Source organism: Herpailurus yagouaroundi, unplaced genomic scaffold, assembly GCF_014898765.1.
Source record: "Herpailurus yagouaroundi ecotype Mexico unplaced genomic scaffold, PumYag 28, whole genome shotgun sequence".
Classification (NCBI taxonomy): Eukaryota; Metazoa; Chordata; class Mammalia; order Carnivora; family Felidae; genus Herpailurus; species Herpailurus yagouaroundi.
The window spans coordinates 123,540,083-123,567,128 of NW_024412376.1; the positions used below are offsets into that span (position 1 = coordinate 123,540,083).

General features: G+C 35.8%; 1 protein-coding gene across 8 annotated transcripts in view; it reads right to left on the reverse strand.

Annotated features, from left to right (window-relative positions):
• Positions 1-2,902: 2,902 nt before the first annotated feature.
• Positions 2,903-27,046, reverse strand: part of EXOC1 (exocyst complex component 1) — a 62,137-nt gene continuing 37,993 nt past the window's right edge. For 4 of the 8 annotated variants that reach the window (XM_040483075.1, XM_040483093.1, XM_040483096.1 and 1 more), the window contains 9 exons: positions 24,206-24,250; positions 22,524-22,687; positions 21,873-21,980; positions 19,784-19,860; positions 19,028-19,256; positions 10,840-11,023; positions 8,800-8,999; positions 6,233-6,427; positions 4,202-4,363 (listed from right to left, as the gene is read on the reverse strand). In XM_040483075.1, the coding sequence (XP_040339009.1) occupies positions 4,211-4,363; positions 6,233-6,427; positions 8,800-8,999; positions 10,840-11,023; positions 19,028-19,256; positions 19,784-19,860; positions 21,873-21,980; positions 22,524-22,687; positions 24,206-24,250 (1,355 nt within the window). In that variant the 3' untranslated portion in view covers positions 4,202-4,210. Of the gene's footprint in view, positions 4,364-6,232; positions 6,428-8,799; positions 9,000-10,839; positions 11,024-19,027; positions 19,257-19,783; positions 19,861-21,872; positions 21,981-22,523; positions 22,688-24,205; positions 24,251-27,046 lie in introns of all 8 variants that reach the window. The other 4 variants (XM_040483082.1, XM_040483112.1, XM_040483103.1 and 1 more) reach the window with 2 other exon arrangements.

A 27,046-nucleotide genomic window follows, 5' to 3' on the forward strand; every position in this document is an offset into this window, starting at 1 on the left:
TTTGTCTTTTTTTTTTGTCTTTTATGGTTTAACTGAGCATTTTAGATGATTCCATTTTCTCTCCTTTCTTAGGATATTAATTACACTTCTTTTTAAACTTTTCCAGGTGGTTGCCCTCGAGTTTGCAATATATATTTACAACTAATTCAAATCTTTCAAATCACCCTATACCACTTCAGGGATAGGAAGAGTACTTTATAAAAACAAAATAATCCTAATTCCTCTCATTCTTTGTATCATTGCTATCATTCATTTCACTTATACATAAACATACATAAGCACACACATATATCTACACACACGCACACACACACACACAAATAATTGAATACGTTGTTGCTATTATTATTTGGAACAAACTCTTAGATCAATTAAGAACAAGAAAAATAAAAGTTTTTATTTTACATTCACTTATTCCTCCTCTGGTGCTCTCTGTTTATGTAGATCTGAGTTTTTGACCTGTATCATTTTCCTTCTAAAGAAGTTCTTTTAATATTTGTTGCAAGGCAAGTGTACTAGCAACAAATTCCCTCAATTTTTGCTCATTTGAGAAAGTCTTTCTCTCTCCTTCACTATCCTTGAAGGATAATTTCCCAGGATATAGAATTCTAGGTTGCTGGGTTTTTTTCTCTCAATACTTCAAATATTTCACTCCACTCTCTTCTTGCTTACTTGGTTTCTGAGAAGTCAAACGTAATTCTTATCCTTGTTCTCCAAGAAGTGAGGTCTTTGTTTTCCTCTTCTTCTTTCAGGATTTTTTTTTTTTTAATCTTTGATTTTCTATGGCTTGATAATGATATGTGTAGGTGTAGCTTTTTGGGCATTCATCCTGCTCTTGTTTTCTGGAACAGCTTCCTGGATCAGTGGACAAGTTTGGTGTTGGACACTAACTCAGGGAACTTCTCAATCATTATTGTTTCAAATATTTCTTCTCTTCCTTTCTGTGGGGAATAAGTTTAGGAAATCCCTGAGCTTGCACCAATGGGTTAACAAGGCTTAGGATGAAAGCATCCAAGATTAGGTAAACAGGGCCAAAGTGCCCCCAGCATAGTACAAAAGTAGAAAGCTACTTCCATAGGTTGGATGTCTAGAATAGGTAAATAGGTAAACAGGGCTATAGACCCCTGGGAACAGGGTGAAATTGCCCAGAGTGGAGCTAATTAGCAAAAGAAAGGTGCCTTGTTGACCCTGAGGTAGCATGTTCCATATGTCTTATCCCCTAGGCAAGTTAAGATAAATATGTGAGGCTCCTCGTGCCTGCTGTAAACAGTCATCTGCTCAGTGCAGGGATTTTGTTTTCTTTTGACCCAAACTCCTAACACTGGATATCTTCAAAACTCCCTTTCTCTCACATACGATTTAATGTTCACTGTTTCACAGTCTCTTTCTGCATGTCCATCACATTTGTAAGCCTTCTGATCCTAATAAAAACGGAGCAATGACCTTTACTCTTGTCTCCTCCTGGATATTAGCCTCTCTCGCATTTAATTCTGCGTCCATTCTCTTCCTGGACAAGAGAGAACTCCAGACTTGAAGTCTGAGACACCTTTCTCTCTTCTTCTGGTATTCCCATTACATGCGCATTATACCTTTTGTAATTGTCCCAGTCTTTGGTATTCTAGGTTTTTGTTGTTTTTTTCCCCCTTCTAGTCTCTATTCTCTTTATGTTTGGCTTTGTAAGTTTCTACTGAGACATCCTCAAGCTCAGAGATTCCTTAGCTGTGTCCAGTCGACTAATACGCTCATCAAGGGCATTCTTCATTTGTTACAGTGTTTTGATCATTAGGATTTCCTGGGTTTTTTTGGAATTTCCATCGCTGCATATGTTGCCCATCTATTCTGGGATGCTCTCTATCTTACCCATTAGAGCACTCAGCATCTTAATTATAGTTGTTTCAAATTGCTGGTCTGATAATTCCAACAACCCTGTCATATCTGAGTCTTGCTCTGATGTTTGCTCTATGTCTTCAAACTGTTGTTGTTGTTTATTTTTTGCCTTGAATGTGTCTTGTAATTTTTTCCTTGATAGCCAGATGTGATGTACTGGGTAAAAGGAACTGCTGTAAACAGGCCATTAGTAATGTGGTGGTGAGGTGTTGGCAGTGGGGAGGGGGGACTGTTCTATAGTCCTATGAATAGGTCTCAGTCTTTCAGTGAGTCTGTACAACCAGACTATGAACTTTACCTGTGCTTTTCAGTCCTCCTTCCCCCTTTATGTGGGAAAGGATGACTAGAGTGGACTGAAGATGGGTATTTCCCTTCCTCCATGTACAAGGCTAAGCCAGCTGGAGTTGGATATTTCCTTCTCCCAGGTCCTCCCTCCCAGAAGCACAGGGGGATTTTTCTCTGATATTCACTGTGAGAACCTAGCAGAACTATGGGATGTAAAACTCACAAATATCTGAGGGACTCTCAAGGACTGGATGCCTGGAATTTTTATTTCTCAGACTTAACCCACACTCAGTCTCAAGCAAATTGTTAAGTACAGTTCAGTTTTCCCTACCTGGGCACTGGTTCCTGTGGGTTTCAGCTTGTGGGTTTCTGCTCCAATAAGTTCTACTGTTGGATCTCTCTAATTGTAGTAGTGGTTTTCCTTGTGACCTCACTTCTCTTACAGATCTAAGAAGAGTTGATTTTTCAGTTTGTTCAGCTTTTCATTTGTTAGACTGGAGAGGCGACTTTCAAGCTTGTTAGGCACAGGGCTAGAATATTGGAAATCTGTACTGAATCCTTACATTTGAGGATAACTGCCATTTCTACTATGTTATGTGTTCTTACACGGACACATGAAATATTCCTCCACTTACGTAGGCCTTCTTTAATATCTTTCAATAGTTTTATAATTTTCTTCATAAAGGTCTTATACATCTTGTGCTGCTATAATAAAATACCATAGACTGAGTGGGTTAACTAACAGAACTTTATTTTCTCAGTTTTGGAGGCTGGAAGTCCAAGATCAGGGTGCTGGCATGGTTGGGTTCTCGTGAGCTCTCTTTCCGTCCTGCAGATGGCTGCCTTCCTGCTGTGTCCTCACATGGCAAAGAGCCCTGGTGGCTTCTTACAAGGGTACGATTTCTACTGGATCAGAGCGCTATACTTATGACCCCATTTAACCTTAATCTCTCTCCTTAAAGCCTTATTTCTAATGCAGTCACATTGTGGCGGGGGGGGGGGGGGGGCGAGGGGATGCTGGTTAGGGGTTCCACATAGGAATTCTGAGAAGATACATTTCAGTTAATAGTACAATGGTTTGTTAGATTTAGTCCTAAATACTAAATATTTTTGATGCTATTATAAATGGTTTCATTTTTCTTATTATACTCTTAAGTGTTTTATGGTAAATGAACATGTAATTTTTGTTTACTGATTTTATAAGAATTTGCTTTTATACAAAAAATAGCAAATAACAGATCTAAGAATGATATTACCAAATTTTAACTTTTCTGAAAAAATTTTTTTGAAAATGTCTTTATTTCAGATTCATTGCTACACAGAGTCACATAATCCTCAAAATCTAAGTCTACAACTGATCATCACAAGATCCCTGTCCATATACACATTAGTTAGACAGAGGGAAAAATTCTGTACAATATTTTAGTAGTTACATGATTTGAAAGCAATAGTGAATTGGTGAAAACTGAAGAACTTTCAATGCATTACACACAGGATAACTATTCTCAAATACAAGAAACTAGGCAATAAAAGAAAACTTTCTGTTCAGTTACAGAAGAATGCTAAAGGTATTTTATGATGAGAGAAATGCTTTAAGTTAGTACACAACCTACTGGGTAAATAAAACTGCTACATAAATTGGTACTTTTGTTCTTGAATATTTGTAGTATGGTATTACCCATTTACCTGACATTTAATAATACATAAAGTTCAAGTCTGGGTTCTCAAGACAGTTACTTGATCATTTTGAATAGTGTCTGGTGTACCCAGCGTTTTTTTTCATTTATCTTTCACTTTCTGGGACACTCAATTTGCTGTTTTTCCTTTCACATGCCCCTGTTAGCACATATGGCCAAGCGACCACCTGTAACAGGGAAGTCTCATGTTATTAGTTACACAGGTAAGGGAAGTTGCAGATACCCACTCCTCCTATCCAGTCTGTTGACTTAAAGCAGCAGGGGCAACCTAGCACCTAAATCTTTTCCTTCCACACACACACACAAAATAGTAGACACTTCTTTCATCTATCTCTTCTGTTTTAGTGGGACTGTGCAATGCTGGAACAATAATCTAGAATGTCCTGAATGGTGAATTCCATCGTAACGCCAGATCCAGGATAACAGCGAGCTATCAAACCTTCAAAGTGCTTATACTGGCGTATAAATTCATCTTGCATAGAGTGCCACACCACCTATTATAAAAATGAAAATAAGTTACTAAATTATGAATGGAAATATATAATCAAGTTAAGGAGAAATAATGTCAAGAATGCTAAGAAGTAATGTCAATAAATGCTAAGAATTTAGCAGTGTAATGGTTAAGAACATGCACCCTGGCTCCTTAGACTTACAACATATGTGACCCTGATTATGTTGAATCACTACCCTGTGCCTCAAGCTCCTCATCTGTAAGCCGGGGTAGTAACAATGATACCTTCCTCATAAGTTTCTTGTGAGGATTAAATGAGTGCACGTATGTAAAGTGCTTAGAACATGTTTGATAGCAAGCACTCATTACATTTTAGCCATTATTATATCTACTACAATATCCAATACAGATGTGTATTTACACAATTATATATGGAACTAAGACTAGTAATTAAATGGAATGCAACAGTTAATGCTTAAATTTCATTTCAGATGAAAGTTTAAAAAGTTCTTTAGCTAAAATTGATGATACAAAACATTGCTTGATGCTATGAAGGACACCAAGATGGATTATCTGCGATCCAAGGGTTTATGATTTAGCAGTGGGAATAACTATGTAGACACCTATCAAGGCAGAATCTGATTTTACATTGACATATTAGCTAATACTAACAGGTTACATTTATTTATTTATTTATTTATTTTCTCAATGTTTATTTTTTTTCTGAAAGAGAGAGTGAGTGTGAGCAGGGGAGGGACAGAGAGAGATGGAGTGAGAGAATCTCAAGCAGAATCCATGCTCAGCACAGAGCCCAAGGTAGGGCTCAATCTCATAACCACAAAATTACAACCTGAGCCGATATCAAGAGTTGGATTTTTCAATGACTGAGCCACCCAGGCATCCATAACAGGTTACATTTAATGATGCTTACTGTGTATCAGCACAGTACAAAGGCTTTATATATGTATCATCCTATTTACATCTCATGACTAGCTGGTTAGGGTGGGTGCTATGACCATCATCACTATCCAACAGATAGTATTCTCCAGGATTTTTCCTCATAAACCCTAAACATCATAAATACTAAATTCCTGTCACCTTAAGTCTATTTGCTAAAGAGTATTACACTTTTGGCTTTACATCTTTTAGCTCATGGTATTTCTTCCACCTGGAACGTCACTCCTTTTGCTTTATCTGTACCTACCTGAATTTCAGAGGCTGACACAAATGCAATAACCCTCATGAAGCCTTTGATGATGTTGAAATCTGAATTATTCTCACTCACGTCTGGGTCTTTCAGTATGGTTTAAGAAAAATGGCTCAATTTGGGGTTTAAATCTGGCTCTACCATCCGTTAGCTATGAGATCTTGGTCATGCTACTCCACCTCCCTAAGCTTTTGATTTTCTCATCTGTAAAATGGCAATGACAAGAATAGTAGTGTCCACTATATGAGGGAGGTATTATTTCCACTTTTCAAATAAGAAAATTGAGGCTCAGAGAGGTTAAGCGACTTGCCTAAAGTCATACAACTTAATCTGGAGCTGCATTTCTAACTCTGGCCCCCATGCTCAGCATCACTCCGCTGTACTATGCTCTATTCCATTTAGTTACCTTCCTCAAATCTAAAAAACAAACAAACAAAAACCTCAAAAAAACCCACAGCCCTAAGCAAAACAACTAATGTCTCAAAACAATAAAGCAGAAATATAAGATAAACAGGAATAGCCATATAAACTTATATTATCAATGTTGTTCCTTTCTTCCTCACAACTCATTAATCTGGCCTATAATTTATGGAACTTTCCTCCTGCACTAAAATAGAAAATCTGTAGCCTTTCTAGATGACTCCTGGAGAAAAGCAATATATGTAAAGATGTGCAATCTAGGATGGTTAAAGGAACTAAGCATACCTGAAGTAAGTTCTCCTCTTCGCATAAGTGTTTATCAACCTTTTTGTAGAGGTTATCTAGACCTTTTTTCACTTCCTTTCCAGGATACTCTTTAATGACTTTACGAAGTTCTTGTTTGTTAAATGCAAGTTGATAGCTTACTTCCTCCTCTCTTATACCCTGTGCCACGCGAGCTTCAACACCTTCAAAGAAATGCTTCAAGGAAATGAAAAGAAATAATGGCTAAGCACTGCTTTTATTACCACTTAAATTAAAAAAAAAAACCCTCATTATAAAATAGTATTTATTCACTGTATTAAACTCAGAAAATATATTAAAAATGTATCACACTACTCAGAGATAACCACTGTTAACATTTTAGATTTCCTTCTAGTCTTTTCTTGTAAATATATAAATTAGGTTATATTATATGTTGTATTTCCCATTTAATATTTTGTTTTCTCCAAACTATAAATTTTAACAGCTGCATAATGTTCTATCTAATGGCTGAACTACAATTTATTCATTGCTCCTGTATTGGATATTTAACATTTTTCACTTTTTCAGAGTTGGCAAAATCTACTCCAATTAAAAGAAATTTATTGTACACACAGTGGTCATAAATATTTTTCATACAAAAGTATTTACCCACAATACTGATTACTTTCCAGTACAAATTTCAAGGTCTATGATTCCTTAGTTGAGGAGCATCATTTTAAGTATTCTGAAGATTCTTCAAATACATAATTTGCTTCCAAGTTCAATCAATTTATATTTCTATCAATAGGACATGAAACTGCTACTTACCACATAATCATCAGAATTACCACAATTTAAAGAAACTACGTTTTGATGAGTGAAAAGGTTTATTTGTTGTTTTATTTCACGACTCTTTGGCTATAAATGAAATTAACCTGTTTTCATATTTTATAGTATATTCAGAACCCTTGCCCATTTATACATTGGGATCTCAGTGCTTTCCTTATTGATTTTAAAAAGGCATTTTATATTAAATATACTGACTATTGTATTGTTACAAATATTCATTTCAGGCCGTCTTTGAAATATATTTGTTTTTTAAATATGCAGTTTTATTGATTGACACGCCTTTATGTGAGTACTGTACAGTATGATTTAATGCTGACAAGCCAAATCTCCCCTCGTTACTTTTCTCTAAAATTTTCTTGGCAAGTACTATTTGTTTTTCATTAAATTATTATGCTTTTGCTAATAATTTTTTTGATAAATTTATTCCTGGTGCTTTTAAAAATTTTGTTTCTACATAAACTTTTTTTTTTTAAGTTCATCTGTTTATTTTGAGACAAGGAGAGAGAGAGAGAGATTGTGTGTGTGCATGTGCACATGCAAGCAGGGAAGCACTGGGGGTGGGGGGGAGAGAAAATCTCAGGTAGCCCCTGTGTTGGCAGTGCAGAGCCCTATATAGGGCTTGATCTCATAAACTGTGATATCATGACCTGAGCCAAAATCAAGAGTCACACACTGAACTGACTGAGCCACCCAGGTGCCCCTGTTTCTCCATAACCTTTTAATTGCTTGTTATAACATACCAGAAATAAATTATTTTTTTATACACTTATTCCAAATCCTGCTACTTTATCATAGATCAGTAATTTCAACCTATTATATATAGGTAATTATAACCTTAACTTTCCTTTCCATATCTTTTATTTATGTTTCTGGTCTTATTGCATTGGCTAGAGCTTCCGTAAAAATGTTAAATATTAAAGGATCTAGCAATGATTCTGCTTTAAATTTTATTTCAAAGGGAATGGTTCTAATGTTGCAGTTAAGTACCAAGTAGACTTTAGGTCTGAGAAAGACCTTTTACCCTAGAGAAATAATATGTCTGTTCTTAAGTTTTAGAAGGAATTGGTTGTGGATTTGATTAAATGTCTTTTAAGCATTTGTTGTTGACAACATATATATATATATATTTTGGCTCTAATTTCAAGTTAAAAACTTATGAAAGAGCACTAATCACATTGTGGACAAAGTTATCTAGAAGGGTCCACTGAAGCTTCCACTATTGTAAAGTTCTCTAAAACCATCCATTCTTAATTGTAATAATCAAATATGCTCTGGAGAATGACTCACTTCAGAAAACGAAGTGAAAGAAAAAGGCAATGAAAAAAGCAATTTTTGGTTTTCTTTTTATCTTGATAAAGTTTTCAAAATCTTCATTTGAACTAGGGTTAGAGATGAGCCATTTATGAGGAAAAAAGAGAACCTGGTACAATGGAAAAGCCTAATCTAGGGTTCACTCCCCCAGCTTTGCTATTTGCCAGTTATTATGACTTCAAGCAAGTTTATTTACTTTCAGTTTCTTCATTTGTAAAATGGGTTGATGCTACCTTAGCCCAGATCATTTTTCGCAAGAATTAAAATAAGGTATAGAGCACCTAATAGTGTCTTAGCACACTGGAACCTTTGATAACTGAGTCCCTCCTTCCTTATCCTTTTGCATCAATACATGAGCAAATTAGTATGAATGTTTGTGTTATTCATATCTAAATATATGATTTACAGGTTCAAAATCAGGAAAATTCACTGAATGAAAATATACTTACATTTAGCTTTTCAAGAGGTTGTCCTAAAGAGTAAATGACATAAGACTGAAGGTGATCTGTGTATTTTTGTTTGGCTTCTTTTTTTTCAGCTTCTAGACATGAGATTTTCAAACGAGACAGTGTTGCAAAAATATGGTGAAAGTTTTCCATCATAACTACATCCCTGGGGGTCTTCTGGCTTTCATTTGCTACTTTCTCCACTAAAATCAAAAAGAGAAAAAAATATAATAACATTTTGATATGAATAGGACCATATTTAGCTATAAAAATATTTACATGATTTTTTTCATTTGTAAGTTTAAGAAGTAAGCACATTTCTGGACTTAATAACATATACTAAAGGGTTTTCATATCCACTTAAATCTAATTAAAAAATCACTCTAAAACAGTCATATATGTGTGTGTGTGTGTGTGTGTGTGTGTCTGTGTCTGTGTCTGTGTATATAAATGTGTATACATACACATTTGCATATATACAAATATTTCAAATACACTAAATCTGGATTCCTATTTGCAATTTTCAGCCAAAGAAATTCTAAATTGGTCAAGTACTTAAAAATGTAGAAAGCAAATAAATAAATACAATCACAAGTACCAGGGAAAATAAAGCTAATTAAAAAAAAAAACAAACTTTTGTGATAGCATGACCTTTTTAAGAATGGTCCAAAAACTTAGAAGTCATAAAGGGAAAGATAAATAAATCTGACTGAAATTTCAAAGCTCTTGCATGGTAAAAAAAACAAAAAAAACAAACAAAACAAACAAAAAAACCCAACCATAAACAAAATCAATTTATAGCCTATTAGGTCAACAAAGAATAAAAAGACTGATAATATCTACTAATATCCAGCATTAATGAGATGTGATGAAAATTCTCACCAACCATTCAGAACACTAAACTGGTTTAACCTTTCTGTATGGCAATTTGGCAAAGGCCTTGAGATATATGCAAACCTTTTGACCTGGTAATTCCATTTCCAGTAATTTACCCCAAGGAAATGACTGGACAAGAATACAAAAATATATGCAAAAAATTAGAAACAAACTAAATGCTTATTAATAGGAGATTTGATAAATAATAACACATGGAATACTATGCGGTCATGAAAATGATTATAGTAATAACATAAATTGACAAGGAAAGGCACTAGAATTATGGAGTAGCAGGTTATATTAAAGAACACACACACACACACACACACACACACACACACACACACACACTCAACATACACATATATATGAAGGAGAAATATTAAACAGTTTGGAAGGATAAAAATTAAATGTTATCTCTGCCTGATGAGATTACAAATTATTTTCTTCTTGATTTTTAAAATTTGTTTTTTTATTTTTGGGGGTGTGTAATGAGCATGTATTACTTTACAATCAGACAAAGAAAAGCTACTGTGAATGTCAAAAGAAATCTCAACCATACAAACATCCAATCATGTAATTTATCCATCTTTCCCTTGACCTGAAAATATTATATGTAATTGGTAAGATGATTCCTCCTCCTGTCAATTGTTTCAGCTTTTAAAATTCCTGACTACATGCAATCAGATCATTTATCTGAAACTAAATGGCACATCCTACTGTTTCTGTAACTTAATTGTGGGATCTGATACTACAGGAAGACAGTGAATTATATAGTATTTTAGCATTAATCTACCTTATGGGACAGAAATGAAAACTGAGGCCTAAAGAAGTATATTGATTTGCTTAAGGTTACACAGACATTTGCTAAGATGCAAATGTAAAATCTCATTTTTAATTTTTAAATTTTTTTAAAAGGTCATTTTTGGGCATTAAAAAAGGAATTTCAATTTTGCATAGTGATAAGCCCTTATGAACCCTAAAATAGAAGTGGTTCCTGATGAATATGAATGGGTTTTATTTTTCAGGTTCAAGAAATAATTACTTTCAGAAAGTTAAAAAAAAACTATAGAATATGAAAAATGAACGTATCTATCCTCCAACTTGATTACCATAATAGTGAAAACAACCAACCAAAAAATTCTTTAGAACATAACAAAAGCTTACCATTAACAAATACTCCTCTGATAAGTTTGGTATATGCTTTATCTAGATCTCCACGACGCTCAGCATTTTTAAAGATTGATTCTGCGAGTCCAGCAAATTCTTCAAATTCAGCAACAAATGGAAGAATTCCTACTTTACTCTTTTTTGAGATCTTTACTTCTTCCATTTGCCTTATTTGATTACTCTAATGTTAGGCAGAAAGCAAGGGAGAAAAAGAGCCGGGCAGCTTAGAAACAACATATAGTCATAAGCAAATGTATACATCATAGTGGCAGGACATAATTTCGTACCTAGAACATTTTGGATGTTTACTAATTACAGATTAATACGATAGGGATAACCAAGAAAAACTATTTTCATAAATTAAAACCATAAGAGACTCTTAACCATAGAGAACAAACGGAGGGTTGATGGAGGTATGTGGGTCGGGGGATGGGCTAAATGGGTGATGGGTATTAAGGAGGACACTTGTTGTGATGAGCACTGGGTGTTATATGTAAGTGATGAATCACTGCATTCTAATCCTGAAACCAATTTTACTGTAAATGTATCCTAACTAGAACTTAAATAAAAACTTCAAATTTTAAAAAAGCACATATATTTTAAGAAAATAACATCAAGGAAAAAAAATCCAAATTATTTAAAACAAGATACAATCAAACCTTGTGAACCTCAAGTATTTATTTGTTCAAAGAAAAACAAGCAATAACAATTCTGTTATTCATGAAAGGTAAGTATAAGGCAATTGTTTATCTTGGGGCAGACTAGATAACAGAGCACACACAGGATTCCTCTAGGTTATTTCTGGTTGGTGGCCATGTGGCCAAGTTTGAGAACCATAGTCATTTCCAATTCTCATTAGCCTAAATTTTGTGTTTGGATAGAGCAGTTCTTTAATTTCTGGGTGTGAGAACAGAGAGGGAGAACAGGCATTTCTACTACGGATTTACATACTATATAGTTTTCCATGTATCCATCAGTTACTTATTCTAAAATTATTTCAGCAAAGTGCTTGTGTGCGATGTTGACAAAGTAAAAAAGGGATATCTCATATAGACAAAACTTAGACATTTGGGTCAAAAAGATCCACAAATTCAATTACGGTTCTGTGTACTTCTCAGAGGATCTAGATATATTCACTGTAAGAATTACACTGCTAAATACTATAAGATCATTTTTACTTCTACCTAAAATTTCATAAATTATTTTGGGGGTATAACTTGAAAATCAAATGACATGTGGCTTAGAAAAGTAATTACTTCCAGGCTACAGATATTAGTATTAGAAAGTCCTGTGGAGCACTGTCACCCATTTGATATTATCTTTATTACTATGGCATACCCATTTTATTGCGCTTCACTTTTTTCCAACAGCATTTGCTAACTTCACGTCTCTGTGTCACATTTTGGTAACTGGCAATATTTCAAGCTTTTTTGATCATTATTATTATATTTGTAAAGATCTTCTGTGATGCATGATCTTTTGTTTGGCTTGCCACAAACCATGTCCGTATAAGCTGGCAGAGTTAATCAATAAATGTGTGTATTCTGACTACCAACCAGCCATTCCTCCATCTCCCTCCCTCTCCTCAGGCCTAGACACAATTTTATTTTCTGAGACACAATATTGACATGAGGCCATTTAATAGCCCTATAATGGCCTCTAAGTGTTCAAGGGAAAGGAATAATCCACACGTTTCTCACTTTAAATCAACAACTAAAAATGATTAAGCCTAGTGAGGAAGGCATATCAAAAGAGGACACGCTGAAAGGTAGGCCTTTTGCGTCAAATGGTCAAGTTGTGAATGCAAAGAAAAAGTTTTTGAAGGAAATGAAAAGTGTTACTCCAGTGAACACACAAATGGTAAGAAAGCAAATTAGCCTTATTGCTGATACGGAAAAAATCTGAGTGGTCAGGATAGAAGATCAAGCCAGCCACAACATCCTCTTAAACCAAAGCCTAATCCAGAGCAAGGACCTAACTCTTCTCAATTCTATGAAGGTTGAGAGAGGTGAGGAAGATGCAGAAGAAAAGTCTGAAGCTAGCAGAGGATGGTTCATGAGGTTTAAGGAAAGAAGCCATCTCCATAACATAAAGTGCAAGGTGAGGCAGCAAGTGCTGATGTAGAAGCTGCAAGTTACCCAGAAGAGCTCGCTAAGATCATTAATCAAAGTGGCTACACTGAGCGACAGATTTTCAGTGTAGACACAACAGTCTTATTTGGGGAGAAGATGTCATTTAGGACTTTCATAGGTACAGAGACATCAATGCCTGGCTTCAAAGCCTTGGGGCAGGCTCACTTGTTAGGGGCTAATGTTGGTGACTTTAAGTTGAAGCCAATGCCCATTTACCATTCCCCAAATTGTAGGGCCCTCGAGAATTATGCAAATTTATTCTGCTTCTGCTCTATAAATAGAATAAGAAAGCCTGGATGATAGCTCATCTGTTTACAACATGATTTATGGACTATTTCAAGCTCACTGTTGAGACCTACTATTCAGAAAACAGATTCCTTTCAAAATATGACTGCTCAATGACAACGCACCTGGTTACCCAAGAGCTCTGATGGAGATGCACAATGAGATTAATGGTGTTTACGTGTTTGCTGACACAACATCCATTCTGCAGCCCATGGATCAAGGAATCATTTCAACTTTCAAGTTTTATTATTTAAGAAAAATATTTTGGGGCGCCTGGGTGGCTCAGTCGGTTAAGCAGCCGACTTCGGCTCAGGTCATGATCTCGCGGTCCGTGAGTTCGAGCCCCGCGTTGGGCTCTGTGCTGACAGCTTGGAGCCTGGAGCCTGTTTTGGATTCTGTGTCTCCCTCTCTCTGACCCTCCCCCATTCATGCTCGGTCTCTCTCTGTCTCAAAAATAAATAAACGTTAAAAAAAATTCATAAAAACAAAAAGAAAAAAATATTGTATCTGATGAATCTGGGCAAAATAAATTAAAAACCTTCTGAAGAGGATTCACCATTCTAGATGCCAATAAGGACATTTGTGTTTCATGGGAAGAGGTCAAAAGCATCAATATGAACAGGAGTTTGAAAGAAGATGCTTCTACCCTCATGGATGACTGTGAAGGGTTCAAGACTTCAGTGGAGGAAGTAACTGCAGATATGGTGGAAATAACAAGAGAACTAGAAGTGGAGCCTAATGATGTAACTGAATTGCTACAATCTCATGATAAAACTTTAATAAATGAGGGTTGCTTCTTATGGATGAGTTAAGAAAGTGGTTTCTTGGGATAGAACATACTTCTGTTAAAGATGCTGTGAAGACTGTTGAATGACAACAACAGATTTAGAACTAAGTTTAGAATTTACATAAACTTAGTTGATAAAGCAGCAGCAGGGTTGAGAGGACTGACTCCAATTTTGAAAGAAGTTCTGTGGATAGAATGTTATCAAACAGCATCCCATGCTATAGAGAAATTGTTTGTGAAAAGAAGAGTTGATTTATGGGGCAAACTTGATTGTTGTCTTATTTTAAGAAACTGCCACAGCCACCCCAGCCTTCAGTAATCATCACCCTGATCACTTAGCAGCCATAAACCTGGAGTCAAGACCTTCCATCAGAGAAAAGATGACAACTCACTGAAAGTTCAGATGATGGTCAGCATTTTTTAGCAATAAAATATTTTTATATTATATATATCGTTTTTTAGACATTGAACATTAAATAGACTAAATTATAGTGTAAAAATAAGTTTTATATGTACTGGGAAACCAAAAAATTCATGTGCATTCACTTTGTTGCAATACTGGCTTTACTGTAATACTAGCTCTATTGTGGTAGCCTAGCCCAGCTGAAGCTGAAATATTTCTGAGGTATTCTTGTATTCCAATATTTATTTATCAGTATTGATAACTGTGAAGAGTAAAAATGAATGCAGTAGAGAGGGTAGTGTAAGACTGCAGGCACTGGAACCAGACTGTCTGGGTACGAATACCAACTCTATTACTTTGACCTGGGGAAAGTAACATAACGTCTCAGAGCATCTACCTTATGTAGGGGGGAGGAGGTTGTGAGGATTAGATGAGATAATGTGTGCCAGGTGCTTAGATCAGCATCTGGTACACAGTGAGCACTAATTTAGAATGCTGGCCTATGGTTGTTATTAAACTGCATGAAGATTTTTGTTTAGTGTGGCACTTAAATTTTTTTAGATGTTTTTTCATTTTCTGGAGAGAGAGAGAGAGAGAGAGAGAGAGAGAGAGAGAGAGAGAGCACGCGTGAGTGAGGGAGGGTCAGAGAGAGAGGGAGACACAGAATCAGAAGCAGGTTCCAGGCTCTGAGCTGTCAGCACAGAGCCTGATGCGGGGCTCGAAATCATAAACCGTGAGATCACGACCTGAGCCGAAGTTGGAGCTTAACCAACTGAGCAACCCTGGCGCGCCCAGTGGGGTATTAAAATGCACAGGATGTAATTATAGCATGAATATACTTAAATATTAAAAGGAAATATTCTAGGGGCACCTTGGGTGGCTCAGTCGGTTGAGTGTCTGACTTCGGCTCAGGCCATGGTCTCACGGTCCATGAGTTTGAGCCCCACAGCGGGTCTGTGATGACAGCTCAGAACCTGCAGCTTGCTTTGGATTCTGTGTCTCCCTCTCTCTCTGCCCCTTCCCTACTCACACTCTCTCTCAAAAATAAATAAACATTAAAAAAAAAAAAAAGGAAATATTCTAAATGACATTTGTCTTTTCTGACTTTGTAACTCGTAGAATAGAAACAATGCATTCATTTAAGAAAAGAGCCATCAATGCAAAAATGAACTACTGGGACCTCATCAAAATAAAAAGCTTCTGCACAGCGAAGGAAACAATAAGCAAAACTAAAAGGCAACCGACAGAATGGGAGAAGATATTTGCAAATGACATATCAGATAAAGGGTTAGTATCCAAAATCTATAAAGAACTTATAACTCAACACCCAAAAACAAATAATCCAGTGAAGAAATGGGCAAAAGACAGGAATAGACACTTCTCCAAGGAAGACATCCAGATGGCCAACTGACACATGAAAAAATGCTCCACATCACTCATCATCAGGGAAATACAAATCAAAACCACAATGAGATACCACCTCACACCTGTCAGAGTGGCAAACATTAACAACTCAGGCAACAACACATGTTGGCGAGGACGCAGAGAAAGAGGATCTCTTTTGCATTGTTGGTGGCAATGCAAGCTGGTGCAGCCACTCTGGAAAACAGTATGGAGGTTCCTCAAAAAACTAAAAATAGAGATCCCCTAACGACCCAGCAATTGCACTACTAGGCATTTATCCACGGGATACAGGTGTGCTGTTTTGAAGGGACACATGCACCCCCATGTTTATAGCAGCACTGTCAACAATAGCCAAAGTATGGAAAGAGCCCAAATGTCCATCGATGGATGAATGGATACAGAAGATGTGGTACACACACACACATACACACACATATATACATGCAATGGAGTATTACTTGGCAATCAAAAAGAATGAAATCTTGCCATTTGCAACTATGTGGATGGAACTGGAAGGTATAATGCTAAGTGAAATTAGTCAGAGAAAGACAAAAATCATATGATTTCACTCATATGAGGACATTAAGAGACAAAACAGATGAACATAAGGAAGGGAAACAAAAATAATATAAAAACAGGGAGGGGGGACAAAACAGAAGAGACTCATAAATATGAAGAACAAACTGAGGGTTTATTGGAGGGGTTGTGGGAGGGGGGATGGGCTAAATGGGTAGTAAGGGACATTAAGGAAACTACTCCTGAAATCATTGTTTCACTATCTGGTAACTAATTTGAATGTAAATTTTAAAAAATAAAAAAGTAAAATAAAAAAAAGAGCCATCAATGAACTAAATCTTATAAAAATAAAATTTCTCTCAAGCTCATTGTACACATTACTTGCAGCTTATTACTCGACACAGAGGTTACTCGGTGATTAAGACTATAACTTTGATGTGAGGCACATAGCATGTGAGGCTTATCTGTGCTTTGTTCTTGGCAACTTAACCAAATCACATCACTCTCAAAGGTTTAAGGGCGCAAATCCGCATTACTAAAGTGAGGAATCCCGGAAAGCAAATTAAGCACAGGTAAGAATGTATAGGACTGCAGAGCCGAGCTTGGTAGTACTTGATATGTCACTTACTTCCTATTTTAGCTCTAGTTCAGGCTAGGCTAGCTTTCTTAGTCCTGTTCTTTGAAGAACACCAGATACTTTGATCTTGGCCACCAAATGAAGAGCCAAACACAGGCGCTATCCCATTTTCTACAGCCATCTGACATTCGTGCTTTTGGCTCAATACAAACAGACCCATTCAAGGTCTGCCTTAGGTCCTAATCTTGTCCCAAATACCAAAACATAGAACACTTATGGAGTACACACAATCCACCAGACACTGAGAAGACAGGAGTTAAAATAAGACACAGAGATGAGAGGCGGCAGAAGGAACTATCCTTCCCTATAGTGACAAAAGATAGATCCTTTAGAAATATATGCAATTTTATGAGAAAATATTTGAGTTTGCACCTTTGTCTAAGTTAATTTTGCTTTGTTTCTCCACTGCTCTGTTTTGAGAATAACATGAACATTCTTTAATAAACTATTATTAATTACTACCTCTGGCAGCAGCGTGAGCACCACCACCGCCATTATGAGCCATCAGTTAGTAAGGCCTTATTGCTGTGCAAGGCAGTGTGCTAAGCACTTCATTTGAACCCACATCTACATTTACCTGACACTACATCCTAGGCTTTTAGCAATTATGTTCTGTTGGACTGACAGATGGTAGATAAAGTTATATTTTACTAATAAAAGCAACAAAGCCTTCATAATCTGGAAATGCATAGTGTCCTCATGACTTAGTGTTCCTGCTATGTCACACAGGACTCATTATCTTAGTCTTCAGCAGCTCTTCCTTTTCCCTCTGGCTCTCAGCTTGTGGTCAGAACCTCCAAGTTTATCATCACCTCTGGGGAAGGTGGAAGAGGGAAGAGGATAAGCCTTAAGTGGTCAAATTTCAAAGTATTTAAAATCCCAAGTGAAATCATGTGGTAAGGAAAGAGGATTAACAAAGTCTATTGAGGTGACATTTAAGTTTCTATAGTGAACACATACATACTGCCTTCATACTTTAAAAACTCAATAAATATTATTTTTAAAAAGTGTAAGAATAATATGGATTTTAATTGCCCTTAATGTTTTTATCTCCCATTATTTTATGGGTATTCAAGAACTGGATATATCTTAGAGGTTACACAGTAGAAATATTCAAATGATAGCCATCAAATTTTACATATTAGCTACATTAATAAAATGAACCTTTTATTTTGGAACCTGGACAGCCCAGTTCATACCTACAAACTTACCAAAACCTAGCAGACAAATATAGGTAATAATTTTTCTTTTTTTCTAGAAGGAAGAAAATAATGATTACTGGAAGTTATTATAAGAGCAATGTATTCTTAAAATAGAGCAATATGATTATTAATTACAGCTGTTAAACTAGTAAACTAATAAAACTAATTAAAAATTTAAACAACTAAAATAATCCAATTATTAATTTTCTTATTAGAATATGTTTTAAAAACAACAACAACAATAAATCTAAGTGATAGTTTCAGCCGTTTCATGTGATCTGTGGTCCCTAATTGGTTAACTGAGATTTCTTTTAGTGTTTTATTTTTGTTTAATGTTTATTTTTGAGAGAGGGAGAGAGACAGAGTATGAGTTGGGGAGGGGCAGAGAGAGAGGGAGACATAGGCTCCAGGCTCTGAGCTGTCAGCACAGAGTCCGACACGGGGCTTGAACTCATGAACCACAAGATCATGACCTGAGCCAAAGACAGACGTTTAACCAACTGAGCCACTCAGGTGCCCCAGTTAACTGAGATTTCAGTTGACCTAGTGGATCTCTGAAGCAGCTGCTACCTCTACGCCACGGGGTCCAGAACTTGCCAAGATTCAAAGTGTAGAAGGGAAAGTAGCCAGTATAGTATCATCAAACTCTGTTCATATAAATTGCAGCCGACACCTTGCTTCAGGGCTTTGAGAGATGTGAAGAGCAGATCCCCCAATGGCAAGCTGAAAATCTCTTGATTTAAATACATTTACCTATTTTTGCAATCATTAGAACTCTAAGTTACTTAAAAAAAAAAAAAAAAAAAAAAAAAAACTTACAATGCATTTGTCAAAGTTCCTTTTGACAGTCACCAAAACATTTCCCAATGTAGTACTCAGGAAAGAAGCAGGATCCACATTTTGTGCAGTCCACACATGATGACTCATTTTGACAAGCATGTAAAGGGAGTTAAAGCTATCAATTTTGTCTCCTAATGCAATTAGGTTGTTCAGTTCTGGCTCAATGCAGCGAAATATTTTAATCATCATTTGGCGGATCATATCTTTTCTGTTCAGAAAACATACAAAACAGATTACAAGTTTCAAGTGTTTTCATCTTTAACTTTAATCCACTGTATACATACAGAATGACTAAAATTTATTACTTCAATTAAAAATGTCCAAAAATGACGAACTAATTATTCTACATCAGTTTCCAACATAAAAATATTTTTTTGAAGTTAAGTTTTATTACTCAAAACATAACTTGATGTCATTTGTAAAGCTGGATCCTGAAATGTGCTTTGTAATTTCTGAGAAATATGCAATTCAAATGCTACTTCTTACCAGCAAACATCAAAATTGATTGCACTTTTTTGTGATTACCAGAGCAAAGAAGAGTCAAACAGGACTGATTTTAACTCAGTAAGACGTCAAGAAGACACTAGGTACGCGTGTCAGTGCTCTGAGTACAGTCACATTACCAGAGTCATCTGGTCCCCCCCCCCCCCCCCGCCATTGGAGCGGCATTCCCCGAGGCTCAATTTTAAGGTTTTTTTCCTCCCAAAGAAATGACAGATAGTAACAAACACATACTCTGATGAAACTGGCAGTGGCACGCCAGCATTATGCTGCCGGGATAATGTTCCTCCATCTACGTCCTCTGCTTCAGTCTGCAAAAATTATTCAGGTACTTTACATAACAAAAGACCAACAATTTGATTATATAGCAAAAGCCTGCTCAGTCTTAAAATTCCTAGGAGAGAATACATTATGAAAACCAATGATTTTTAATTTTTTTTTCAAAGTTTATTTATTTTTGGGACAGAGAGAGACAGAGCATGAACGGGGGAGGGGCAGAGAGAGAGGGAGACACAGAATCGGAAACAGGCTCCAGGCTCTGAGCCATCAGCCCAGAGCCTGACGCGGGGCTCGAACTCACGGACCGCGAGATCGTGACCTGGCTGAAGTCGGACGCTTAACCGACTGCGCCACCCAGGCGCCCCGAAAACCAATGATTTTTAAAACTGTATAATTTAGTATGTTGCTTAAGAATGTTTATGAGATGTTTTGCTCTTAGATTTGATCTGAGAATTATTGTATGCTGAGAAGTTGTGCTTGTGTGTGTGCACAGGAGGGGAAAGCAGGGACAGAGGAGGTACAGGAGGCTCAGAGTGGGTGTGGGAATGGAGTGGGGGAGCACCTCAAAAAAACCAGAAAAAACTTTTAAGACAATTTTAAAAATTAAAGAAATCTTATCAATCATTCAAATAAAACTCTGGCATTTAAAAAACGCTATTAAAAATTCTTACAGAGGCTAACAAATAAGCAAATTTCTACCATCATCATCTACAACAACATTCATTTTAGATTGCTTTTTATGTTGGTTCTGTTTTTTAAGGTGACCTTAATTTAAAAATAATTTCATTGGGGTGTCTGGGTGGCTCAGTTTGTTAAGCATCTGACTCTTTTATTATTTTTTATTTACACTTTTTTTTTAAATGTTTATTTATTTTTGAGAGAAAGAGACAAAGCATGAGTGGGGGAGGAGCACAGAGAAGGAGACACATACATCTTTTTAAAAATTTTTTTAATGTTGATTTATTTTTGAGAGAGACAGAACACGAGCAGGGGAGAGGCAGAGAGAGAGAGAGGCAGACACAGAATGTGAAGCAGGCTCCAGGCTCCGAGCTGTCAGCACAGAGCCCGACACGGGGTTCGAACTCACAAACAGTATGATTATGACCTGAACTGAAGTTGGACGCTTCACCAACTGAGTCACCCAGGCGCCCCAACATCTGACTCTTGATTTCAACTCAGGTCACGACCTCACAGTTCATGGGGTTGAGCCCCGCGTTGAGCTCCATGCTGGTGGTGTGGAGCTTGCTTGGGATTCTCTCTCCCTCTCTCTGCCCCTCCCCAACTTGCGCCATTTCTGTCTCTCTTAAAATAAACTTTAAAAAAAAATCACTTTATTTGGGGCGCTTGGGTGGCTTAGTCGGTTAAGGATCCAACTCTAGATCTCAGGGTCATGAGTTCAAGTCTGTGCTAGGCTTCATGCTAGGCATGGAGCCTACTTTAAAAAAAAATTATTTGCATTGTGCTTTTAAGTTTTCAAAATATTGCAGCAGTCTTTCATTTTATTTTCTTACATTTATGCCACCTGAGAGGCATGCTAACCAGGCATTATTATTATATTCTTGTACAGATGAGGAAAACTGGGGATTAAACAATTGGTTTAAGGTCTTAATGCTAGTTAGTAGCAAAGACATAAGAAAGATTCAGATTTGAGGCTTCTTTCTTTCTTCTTTTTTTTTCCTAGACCATGGTTTATATACTCAAATATTTTTTTTTTAATTATATTTTTTCTTGGTGACTACTAAAATGTTAAAATTTCTTTTGAATAATGTCTTTTACAAAATGTCTTATATTCAGACATTTTCCACCCTCACTAATTTAGAGGATATTTAAGCCTAAGACAGTCTGGAGTATTAAATTAGATGCTTAAAACAAAGTCTATCACTGTTTTTGTTATCTCGTGATATGATAAAAATTATTGAAAACATCCTTACATCGTAAATTTTTTTCTTTTTCTGTTCTGATATTGAAATTGTGACAATAAATTAATAAGGCCAATTATGCTACAGATCATAAATATTAGCCAATAAATAAATGTGAGCCATACCATTGTTCCAGGCATACTTTGATGTTGCTGTAGTTTGAAAAATTTACTTATGAAGTCCTGTTCTGCCAGACACAAGGGCTCTAGTTCACTTAGTACCTGTTCAAAGATCTGAAGAAAACAAAAATTAACTGCACCAAATGCTTAAAAAATCATCCACATTCAATGCACTTAGGGACCACAGATGCTTTATCTATAATAATCTCAATAGAATTCCAAAAGAAACTATTCCAAGATTGATAGGACGAAGCAGAAGGATCAAGGCATAACAGGGCCAGACATACCTAGAATAAAACTCACAACAATTATTCACTTGACATCTAGAAAGAGGAACACAGAGATAAACTTTTTAAACTTAATGCACTGCTGAGAATAATTTAGCTTCATAAAAGCTATTATTTCCTCTCTAATTTGTAGTTGGCTCAAAGAACTTAAGATACAAGCACTTAATGATTTATAGTAAATTTTAATAAAGCTGTTAAAAGTCAATGAATTGATAATACACATTTCAGTTGCCATTTGACTAGCACTTTTTTCAGATTCCAATTGGAAAGTAATATATAGTTAATTAAGAGACAACAGAGCCCAAATTTTTGAAACTGCTGTTAGAAAACCAATGTTAATGTTTAAGAAGTACTTGTTATTTTATTTTACCTTATCAAATTTGGTCCTGTCAGCAACGTCGAGATCAGAGGCAGACATGTTTCCCATATCCAACAAAGAAGATGACTGAGATCTGCGATTCCCTGAACTCTGAACACTGAGTTTATTTAGACTAGAAGTGGATCCAGTTAATTTCCCAGAACTTCCATGAAGACCTAAGAAATAATAAAACTTTGAAAGTTGTGACCTTCACGAATAAAAGACCCATAGCGTAAACCAGGGCTCTTTCCTCCACTGTCTTCATCTTCCAGTGCTCATATTAGTTATCACACAAGTCTACCACATGGGACAGGCTGTACAGTGTCCTGCTCCTTCATTAATGTTTGTGTCCTATCCCTGAGTATATTGTAAGAACAGCAAAACTACACAGATCCACAGAATAGGACTAGACGGGATCTTAGAGATCACATGATCTATACCCTGCCCAGTCTCACCAAAGTTGTCTGATATTTCTAGACTAAACTAGATGAAGATTTCCTTCTTACTCAAAAGACATGAAAATGGATAAAGGTCCATGACTCCTTAGTGTACTGGCTAACATGACTTTTTTATTTCTGAAGAAAACAGCCATATCCCAATATTACTTGCCTCCACATTAAAAATGAAAATATTGGATTGAACCATACAAACTGCCGATACTTGATCACTCTACTCTTGCCCTATAAAAAGTCAATTACATATGATTCGACATAACACATTCCTGAACCCAGAAACTCTGCTTTTATAGTAAGTGAACTGATTAACTACAGTTCTTTAAAAACTAAACAAAATGGGGACGCCTGGGTGGCTCAGTCGGTTGGGCATCTGACTTCAGCTCAGGTCATGATCTCACAGTTTGTGAGTTCGAGCCCCACATCGGGCTCTGTGCTGACAGCTTGGAGCCTGGAGCCTGCTTCAGATTCTGTGTCTCACTCTCTCTCTGACCCTGTCCCACTCATGCTCGCTCTCGCTCTCTCTCTCCAAAATAAACATTAAAAAAATTTTTTTTAAATAATAAAAAATAAACAAAATGAAGAGAGAAAACAACAACAACCCTGGAAACTTGTTACATTTAAAATACAACTAAAATATAATACATACACCATGAACTATATAATAGGGGATATCGCTGGTTAGCTATAAACATAGGTATCCATCATAACCATGAGGAAAAATGAGAACAATGTGGCTGGACAACATTCTACATACATCGAGGCATTAAAGGCTTACATTTTTATAAGAAAATGTACTATTTTTATTCAGAATTGAATATAAATAATTAATTCTTTTTAATCTTCTAAAATATTTCTCAGTTAACCTGTATTGTTTACTGATGGTCAGAAGGGACAGATAAAGATACAATAAGGACAATTAAAGACATAAACTTCAGTTTCATTATGCAAAATCTGACCATATCTGTACGAATTTTTGTAGTTTTTAAACACAGCCTGAAAACAGAAGTTGAATGGTTAAGCCTTTCACAAATTCCTGACTGCCCACCATATATTTTTAACTATATTTCTTGAATGTAGCCATACCACTACCATCATGTTGCTTTTCTGTCACCAATCAATACCTGGCAACTCAGAGCAATTAATATTTTTGGTGTAACTTTTGTCAAGACAAAAAACTAATTTCTAGACATTAAACAAACATGCATTGAGAATACCTACTAATACACTAAGCATACTCACTCTCTGTTTCCTGTTTGACAGCACTTTCTTTTCGAGGCAGTGTAGCTGTGATGGATTAGGTTGCAAGCATCAAAGACAAAGACAAGTTAATAAACTGCAATTTGCACAAACCATGCACAAGAGGAAGTTAAAGCTCTAGTTTAAAAGACACATGCAAAGAACCATGAGCATCAAGTAACAAGAGGTGCAACATATGTTTAGTTGGGTCAGCTATTGGTTGACAAATTCTGAGAGAAAAAAACTTTACTAGTCTAATGTATTGTTTTTATTCAAATATTCAGGTAAAAAAAAATCTGTATTTGTCAGTCCCCACTCCCAACACTTTTAAATGATTTTTTTTTAAGTTTATGCAGCTAGTATATTTAAATTTAAAAGACTACATTTGTAAGTTTTGGTTTTAGGAAAAAAAAACACAGTTCAAGTAAAAGTGGGTTTTTTTTTTTTAATTTTGTAAAAATCATTTTATTTCATCATAGTAAGTATACTCTTTAATCCCCATCCCCTATTTCACCCATCCCCCTATCACCTTCCCTCTGGTAACCCATCAGTTTGTTCTCTTTAATCACGAGTCTCTTTCTTGGTTTGTCTTTTTCCCTTGCTTGTTTGTTTTGTTTCTTAAATTCTACGTGTGAGTGAGATCATATGGTTGGGTAAAAGTTTAATACAATGGAAATTTATCAGAATGAAGTTGCAGACTTAGACATTAAGAGCGTATCTTGCTCCCTGAAAACTCCTGAGTCTCCATGGTACTACATAATGTTATACTACATCTGATAAAAAATTACCTGAGTGGGGCTTTAAAATTATTTGAAAATATAAAGCTGAACTACTTAGTAGCTGGCTTTGTGAACACCTAGGATGAAAAGTATTTATCAAAATACTAATTATCAGGAGATGGGAGGATGGAAAGGTAAAGCCAAAGGGACAGGTTTAATATAGGAATTTGAGTTCCTTTAGGGTCATTTGGCATTTCTTTTATTCTAAAACTTCTCTCTATATAATATTTATTAGATCAGTTGTAGAGATCATCTTGTGAAAAATTCTAAACTCAAATTTGAAGTTAATGTGAAAGGCAAAGAAAGAAATTATAGAATGAAAGAGAAAATTAAAAGAATATAACTATAATCTAGAAATATTTCAAAAACAGAGAATAATGTGTCAACTGTCACTATCCCTGCCAAACTTCAAGGCAAAAGCCTGAGTAAAAACAACTACCTTGTCATACCAGGGATATATATATATATCGTTCCAGCCCTAGCTGCATAAGCTCAAGGGAGTATGAAATAACAAGGCTGGACACTAAAGTGGCAAGCAGGGGTTTTGCTGGAGCTGCTAGCTGGTCAATCAGAACAGTACCTTCTGGTGGCCTTCGGGTGTGACTATACTAAGTTCACCAGTTTCAGAGCAAAGCCTGACACTTCATACACTTTTTTTTGGTAGCCAATAAATTATGTAGTTACTAGTAAGGCCACTTAATTATAATTTGGGGTTCACAAAAGCCTACATTATTTATCAGCAAAAAAGCAACAATATTCAAGTAACCTTTTAAATAATCCCCACTAGACTGTAAACTTCACGAAGGTAGGGTCTTTGCTTATTGCTGCATTCTCAGTACCTAGCAGTGCTTATTACATAATGGGTAATTAATATTTATTATTTTCTAGCCAGCACTGAATTCAGCCTTGTATTCGAGACTCCTTTAGGAATCAACAAGATTCTTAGCTTAGTGGAGAAACAGAATGAAAAATAATTTTGACATACCACTTCTAAGATTTTGGAAGATTAAATACAAGGGAGGCACTAATTATACAAATGTATATGTCCAATGGACTAAAATAATATGTATGTGTGTTATCTTAGCTATAGAAAAAAAAAACTAGTAATTTAAAAAATAATTACTAAATTTCCTTTGCCTGCCATTGCATTAAGTACATTTGTAGAATACAAAGGGGAGAAAACGCCACCAAAATATCATTCTTGGGGGAAAATTCCATGCGTCTGAGTTTTATCAAAGTAAACCTATTAATCAAAAAAGGCAATGACCTACATAAAAACCTATCACAAAGAAAAGATATTTACTGGTATTTTAACATTATTCTGAATTATTTGAACTAAAGTGATGTTAAAGTTAAGAGTGGTTCAAAGAGTATTCCCCTGAATCTTTATGACTATATTGACTATACCTTTCCTTTTGTAAAGTACGTTCAGTCTTTCTATTCTGACCCAGCAGTTTCAGAACAAGTAAAAAACAAAAATATTTAAATTTTATTCATAATTACTTTTGATTCATGTAAAAGTTATCATTCCCAAACTACAGGTTTCTATTTTAATTATAATTACTATGAAAAATTGATTTAAACTGGGGCGCCTGGGTGGCTCAGTCGGTTAAGTGTCCAACTTTGGCTCGGGTCACGGTCTCATGATCCGTGAGTTCGAGCCCTGCGTCAGGCTCTGTGCTGACAGCTCGGAGCCTGGAGCCCGTTTCAGATTCTGTGTCTCTCTCTCTCTCTGCCCCTCCCCTGTTCATGCTCTGTCTCTCGCTGTCGCAAAAATAAATAAACGTTAAAAAAAAAATTGATTTAAACATAATTTGAATCATTGAAAAGGAACTTTAAAAAATTTCATTCTACCTTATTTAGAATTTCTTAAGTCATCTGTATTTAACTTGTCCTCTGAATTGTTTATTATTTAGTTTATTTTCTCTTGTAGCTAATGATATCAAAATCACTGAAACTAATTTTCTGGTACCATCAACCATCACAAATTACTCTCCTGTTATAATTTGATACATAAGAAGAGATATAATTGTAATGATGTTTTAAAATTATAAAAGTACCTTCT